Consider the following 7,239-nt stretch of genomic DNA (forward strand, 5'->3'; position numbering starts at 1 on the left):
TAATGTGTTGTGTTTCAGAACCACTAAAACGTGCCTTGGCCAGTTTTCGCAGAGCAGCTGAACGTTTAGACGAGTTGATTCACAGCTCAGACCTGGCAAATGAGACGTAAGTGGACACGCATACATTTGACGCACACGTTTCATCCACAGGAAGGGACATGTTAAGTTTCCTCCTTTTCATTTTCCAGGCCGCTGAAAGTCAGAAAGATCAACGACCAGCTCATGTTGGTGGACAGAGCGTTCTTGAATCCTCTGGCCTTCGAAAGTAAATATGGATACAGGTGAGACAGTCGTGTCATTTGAACAATGATACAAACTATAGAAGGGGGTTTAGAGCTGTAGCCAAACAAAGTACAGCTGCCAGAAAGGAATCATTAGTTACACATCTACAACTGATTAGTCTTAGAAGTCCAATTTAAGATGGCCACCACAGCTAATCAGGCCTAGCCAACACAAAAATGTGTCTGCACCTCAGTGAATTTTACAGATACCGAGTTAAAGTTTGATGTAGTAGTAGCTGATAGTCATTCACAACACTAACCCTGAGCATGGCATCTTGAGATATTACAGATCATTAACAAGGTTGGACCAAAGGTGATGTGCAGTCCAAAGAATGCCAGACATCTATTTTCAATTTGTTTTTATTGTCACACAGGCACGTTATCTGGGCTTCGAGTAATGCCGGCAAGCAGACGTTCCCAGGTCTGGCAGACGCCTTCGCTAACGCTGAGTCATCAAAACTGCCCAGTGACTGGCAAAAGGTGCACTATCACCTGTCAGTGGTGAGCCAAGCCATTGAAGGGGCCGCCAGCATGCTGGCTGATGTAATATAGGCATAAAAATGGAGGAGTGCATGAAGCAATAAGACTCTGATGGACTATTTATAAAACAAGAAGATTTGGTCATCCGTCTTATTCATAAACGATAAATAAAAAATATTACACAGAATATACCTAATTAGAGTTATGTGATAAAAAAATGTTTTTTCATGATGTCTGTGTTTTAAAATGTATTTTCCAGTGTTTTCTGACTTCCTGCAGTGATTTTTATCAGTTTTTTTTTTCAAGCACAGCCAAGGCGACCAGCACTCAGGAAATAAGAATAAAGTTGTTGTTTTTTTTAAAAAAAAGCTGCAATAATATGCAATAATGTAATAACACTACACCCAATATTTTGTACTAATATTCCAGTACTTTTTTAATTTCCACACATAAAAACATTTGCTTATACACTGATTTCTGATGATTAAATGAGGTTAATAATAGTCTTCTCTTGCTTATTTTGTGTTGTTTTCAAACTGTTGCTGGAAGTTTCTGCTCTGATCAGTTGCAGCAAAATAACTTTGTGTTAAAAAAATCAAATTGTGTTGACTAGTGTGAATGGTCTTTCTGTACTGAATCAGAAGTGATAAAAATGTATTCACAAGGACCAAAAGGCAAATATTACCAGATCTGTGGTCACTGATAACCCAGAGACAAACCACAGCATAGTGTCCTAAAAAGGACCTGAAAGATTATATTCATTATACTTTATTAGATGCTGAATTACTGCAAAACTTTTAACACAAAATGTGGCTTTTTTTAAAACAAAACAAGAATGAAATTATTACCCTAAAAAGGAAACTGAAAGTATAGCATCTGAAAAACTCGTTTGTTTCTTAGTTTTGTATAAAATATTGTTCTATGTAATTTGACTTTGCGCTGAGCTCAATGAAATGTTTAATATTATTTTTTTAGAAATAAGAGTTTTGCTTTAACATAGACATATTTCTGTTTTGTTGTGGCTTTTGTGAAGTTGTTTTCTATTTAGTTAACTATAGTGTTTATTTGGGATATTGTTGGCTGAATCTGACTTGAAGAGATGGACTTGCAGTACTGCTTCCTGCCGCTAGAGGTCAGAAAACACCTTGAGATGGGTCAGAAATGTGTGACCAGTGCTGGCTGCAACAAAAAAATAATTAAAATGCAGCCAGGAATTTTATTCACAGATGTTTTTTTTATTTTATAATATTACCTTAGTAATTTTGCTTGATACATGATATACTTTTAAAAACTGAGGAAAAGTTTTTAAAAAGGCAACCGTGCCATGCCTCTCTGCACTACATGGGTGCATATAAATGAAAAAGATTATATTTACCAGTAAGTACAGATTGGTGTGGCACATTTATTTATTATTATACTTAGATGAACTTAGATTCCTGATTGTTTACAAACCATCTGTGGGTCATGTGTGATCAAGCTGCCATGCGACATGCCATGCCTTTCTGATGCAAAACTGTTTTATCATCTACAACAATTTTCAGTCAGGTCATCTGGACGGTTTCTTTTTTTGCTGAAACGTTTCACCGTCCATCCAGAAGGCTTCATCAGTCAAGGAAACAGACAACACAAAACTGGTAAAAAATAAATAAAAAAAACTGTCCAGATGACCTGACTGAAAATTGTTGGATTGTATAACTGGATTTTTGAGCATGGACTTTTTTTTTTAATCATCTGTTCGAACACAAACTGTATAAAGAATGACCTCATTTACCAAAAGTAAGAGACTTTCGTTTCCCCAAAGATCAGATCAGATACAACTTTTTCCAGACATGTTGGTTTGTCTGTTTCAGAAATGAATGACTGCTTGTATCATAAATATAGATGTTCTTCAGTATTTTTAGCAGGAGACACAAACAAACCGTGTTTTTTTTTATTCTTCCCCCTGGAGTGCTTTGTGAGTAATTTGACATTCACAGGATTGGTCATTGATATTTGCAAAACTGCCCAGAGCGAGTAGAGAATGTGGTTTGAGTGAGCAGGAGGCGAACAGGAGAAAAATCACATTTTAGATACATGTTTTTTTCTTTTGATTTTTTTTACTGACAAAGCCTCCTGGATGGGAAGTGAAACAGCTTCAGTTGTTTTTGTTTTTTTAACCATTTTTTGGGATTAAACATTATTCAAGATAAATTATAAGTGATGATATAAATAGTATCAAGTAATTTGGTCTTTTCTGTGTTTTATTTTGTTCAGATAAAGCAGCTTCATTGCGTTATTGCACGTGGTCTGTTTTGGATTTGATGGAGCCATTTAACATCCGTATAACTTTTTTTTACCTCACTTGGATATTGGCATAAAGTTTAGAAGAAAATTTTTGTTTCTTAAAACTACTCCAGTCTTTTCTGTACCTCTGGAGGAAATTTAAATAATAGGAAAATTAATGAAATCAAGATTAGGACTGGAAACCTTTCCAGGACGAACCCCGTCTTGTGTGTCAACTGCAGGAGGAAGGCACCAGTTCCTGCCGACCCTGATTAGCATTGTGGGTGTAAAAAAAATAAACGGAATCATGATTATATCATCAGATTTTGACTTGAAATCTTCATTTTTCTTCTTTCACTTCAACCTTAAAAATGCACAGAAGTATCAGTTTGAAATCAAGTTATAACAAAATGTTTCAAAAAGTTCAAGCTCCACTGTGTCGCTGAGAAATGACAAACATAGGCTGTACTCGCCAGTCGCAGAGTTTATTCTTTAAATATACATAGACTTTCCCCCCCCCCCATATTAAATACCCTAACGCACCCCCCACCCCTCCCTCCTCCCACATTCTCAACCCATTGCTTTCTTTTCTCTCCCCGTCCAAAAGAAAGTTTGTCCAAGCTGAAAACACACTCTACTTTGTGCAGCATATTGCTTATTAAGACATTTTTGAAAACATAAATTAATAATACTACAATGTGTCTTTTCTGCCAGTTATTTGCTCCAACATCAGACTGCTATGAACACAATCTAAAAAAAAGAAAACAGCACAATGTCCCTCAGTCTGGCTACATAACGAAAATGAATTCCTGGGGTTTTTTTTATGTGTACATAGTGGTTTGTACTGCAGCAGGTAAAATATTACATTTATCCCAACAGAAGTCTGGAGTTTAGTCACATTAGGTCCATCGGTTTTATTTTAATTTGAATGATAGATCAAATAACGTCGGCTGTTTGTATGATTTCTCTAGTGTCTCTGCTCTTCTGTTAGAGAAATGTAAAAGTGCATGACATCCCACAGTCAGGGGGGTGTTCATCATTTTGTGGCCTTTATTTTGTTGTTTTTAAACCAGCTTTAAAATAGTTTTGGTCCAATGAGTGAGGCAGAGTGAAGGACAGTGTGAAACGGCACTAGAGGATAATTCAGGTGTTTCAGTCACAAGGCATGCATGTTAACACTCAAACTCAGAGTTGTCATAAAAAGTGTTCTTGCATTGTCATCTTTTATATGCGATATGCTTCAGTCTGACGGGCGTGCGTGTATGTTTTAGTGACACTTTGTGCATTTCTTTCCTTGTACAGATGAAGGCACTGAAAAAGTCCTGCTTTTGATTACTTCCTTGCTGGACAAAATTAGCCTCAAAGCTAATTTTCTAAAAATGTTTTCGGTGAACTGCCGTGTTTGTCTGAGTGGGCTTTTTCTAAATCGTCTCTGAATCTTTAATAAAAAATTAAATAAAATAGCGCACGCACTAAAAAGGGGGACTTTTTCAATGACCAACACTGTATGTGTCTTGTGTGCTTGTGTTGTTTGTCATCGACTCTGATCAAGTTTCGTGTTCAGAATTCCTGCAGCTTTTTTTTCGGTTCCACTTCCACTCCTTCAGGAAGCAACGAAGGGGCTGCGTTTGTATTGGAGAGCTTCTAAAGGTCAGGCAGGGGTCACAGACGGGAGGAGTATTTAGGGTTTCTTGGCACCTCGGTGAAAGATTTCAGCTCATATGGAATCCCGGTATCCACTTCGATGGATTTGCGGGAAAATAGCAGCCGGATATCGTTGTGCAAGTAAATCTTCCCAGATTTGGAGCTATGGAATCTGAAAAGATATGAAAAAGAGGAAACAAATGGGATATTTTATTTGAACTAAAAGGAAAAAACTACTGCTAATGGAGAAAACTACATGTATATTAACAAAAAAACTATTAATTCTAGTAAACTACTGGTGTTCAATGATGTAATTATTAAAATATTCCTTTCTTGTTGTTAGTGTTAATCATTATGTGCATTCAACAGTGTTCAGTCAGGTCATCTGGATGGTTTCTTTTTTTGCTGAGACGTTTTGTCCTTCATCCAAAGGACTTCTTCAAGCCACAAACAAACTGGAGTCCCACAAATACCACACTCCCATAGTGGACAAAAACAGTTTGCTGGTGAAAAGATTAGAGATGCAAATATCCTTAATTTTGGGAGATCGGCCGATACTTCCGATATTACGATTTTTTGTAGTTTTAACAACAATTGTCTAAACTTCATTTATATTTCAGAGCACCACCTCATGGTCAGTTAAAAAAAGTTGGTGTTGTTACTAGGATATTGTTCAAGGGTATGTTTTTCAATAAAATATTATTGGAAAACTGAAGGTGCATTGTGACCTTATAACACCTGATGGTGTCGCTTATAAAACAAAATCGATCGGCCAAAATTAGAATCGGCAGGTCGGACTTTTTAGAAACAGGTGATCAGCCAGAAAACTGAAATCGATGCACCCCTAGATAAGATGGTTTCTGGACTTCTGAAGAAGTTCTTTGGATGAAGGATGAAACGTCTCAGCAAAAAAAATAAAACTGTCCAGATGAACTGACTGAACATTGATGGATTTGTACCTGGATTATCGAGCATGAACTGTTGGCATTATATGTACTGGAAACATTTCTGTGAAGCTTTTTTGAGAAACTATTGTCTGGTGCAGTAATACAATCCCAAAATAACAACAACAGAACTAGGCAACAACATTACAGACCTGAAAAGGAAAGAAGACGATAAAAGAACATCATACCTGAGATGCATCAAGTAGCAGAGAATCTTCTTCCTGTCCGTCACTCCACCGCCTGGAGACGCCTTGTCTTTCCCCTCAGCGTCCTCCTCCACTGGCACCAGGAAGATGCGATGGCGCAGGAAGGTCATGTGATTGACAGGCATATCTCCGAAGTTGTACGTCACCAGGAACATCTTCACCACAGTTTTGTTAGGATTAAATAAGGTCTGAGGAAATATTTAACAGAATAAAGTTTATATTTTGAATACATTTTGTTACTGAAACCATAAAATGTTAAAAACACTTTTGTAAGGAAGAAAACAAGAGTGGACCAACTTACCACTTGAATGGTCCCTGCTTTGGGTATGCTGTATCCTTTTTTTCCAATAGGCTCAAGACATATCACCCCCTGTGAGAGGGTGACACAAAGGTACCAAGAAATTAACATCTTCCACCACAAATGATCCAAAAACGTAGCTGTGACCTTCCATAATGCTGGTCCACACTTGGATCAGACGAATTGGTTCAGCTCATCAATGTGAATATTGTACAACATTTAGTTTTGAAGCAAGCAACAAACACAAAAGAAAAAAAGTCCAATATATTTTACATTTAGATTTTAAAAAGCATGAATCGAGCTTAGTAAATACAACCCATATAATTATTGAGTACTTTGTTTATCTTTAGATTTATTTTACACAACCACAGAAATGCCCCCCCCACACACACACACACACAGAGAGATGACTGACCAGGAAGGGGGAGGGTGCGCTATGCTCTGAGATGTCGTAGTATGTAACCTGCACAGGCAGGGTGACGTGCTGAGGACAGTAGGAACCGCTGGCACCGATCTCTGCTGTGAAGCCTTCAATCTGCCCCGATGGGGAAAAACGACCCTTTAGTATGGATTCCTGTAATGGGGAAGAAAAAACAAAGTTTATATTCATAATTCCAAGTCCTTAATAATCTTTAAACTCTACCGATTCGGATTTATTAGGATTAATCACAACATCCCATACAGTCTTTATGTTGAAAGTCTATATGTTGAACATGGTAAACTATCCAGCTGTTAGCCAACGATACTGGAGAGTAACATTTGACGGATGTTTTTCTTTTCTAACGCTAATTCTAAGATTGATGAAAATATGATGCACATTCATTGTGCAAGTACGCTCAAATAAACTGAGAAGATTTGTAAACTGTTAAAATATATTTTAAAAAGTCTAGTGGCGGCATTGGTAAAGCTTCTGCCTCTCAGAGAGAAGGTCACTGGATCGAATCTTGGCCCCTGGGGGTGGGGGGGGGGCATTCTGGGTGGTTAGCATGTTCTCTCTGTGCATGCATGGTTTTCTCCGGGTACTCCAGTTTCCTCCCACAGACTAAAAACATGTATGTTAGACTGACTGGTAACTAGGTGAGTGAGTGAGTGAGTGAGTGAGTGAGTGAGTGAGTGAGTGAGTG

General features: G+C 37.7%; 2 protein-coding genes across 3 annotated transcripts in view; one reads left to right on the forward strand and one right to left on the reverse strand.

The window, feature by feature from the left end:
* Window positions 1-961, forward strand: part of naaladl1 (N-acetylated alpha-linked acidic dipeptidase like 1) — a 15,975-nt gene extending 15,014 nt beyond the window's left edge. Inside the window, exons 17-19 of the mRNA XM_037680255.1 lie at window positions 19-106; window positions 189-281; window positions 656-961. Of these exons, the coding sequence (XP_037536183.1) occupies window positions 19-106; window positions 189-281; window positions 656-833 (359 nt within the window). The 3' untranslated portion in view covers window positions 834-961. The remainder of the gene's footprint in view (window positions 1-18; window positions 107-188; window positions 282-655) is intronic.
* A 2,660-nt stretch (window positions 962-3,621) lies between these two features.
* The window catches only part of LOC119413844 (protein FAM214B), a 32,905-nt gene continuing 29,287 nt past the window's right edge, over window positions 3,622-7,239 (reverse strand). For both annotated transcript variants that reach the window (XM_037680910.1, XM_037680909.1), the window contains exons 7-10: window positions 6,531-6,689; window positions 6,119-6,187; window positions 5,800-6,005; window positions 3,622-4,839 (exon numbers count right to left, since the gene is read on the reverse strand). In XM_037680910.1, the coding sequence (XP_037536838.1) occupies window positions 4,686-4,839; window positions 5,800-6,005; window positions 6,119-6,187; window positions 6,531-6,689 (588 nt within the window). In that variant the 3' untranslated portion in view covers window positions 3,622-4,685. The remainder of the gene's footprint in view (window positions 4,840-5,799; window positions 6,006-6,118; window positions 6,188-6,530; window positions 6,690-7,239) is intronic.

This window comes from Nematolebias whitei, chromosome 8 (genome assembly GCF_014905685.2).
Source record: "Nematolebias whitei isolate Nwh7 chromosome 8, NemWhi1, whole genome shotgun sequence".
In the NCBI taxonomy this organism is placed as follows: Eukaryota; Metazoa; Chordata; class Actinopteri; order Cyprinodontiformes; family Rivulidae; genus Nematolebias; species Nematolebias whitei.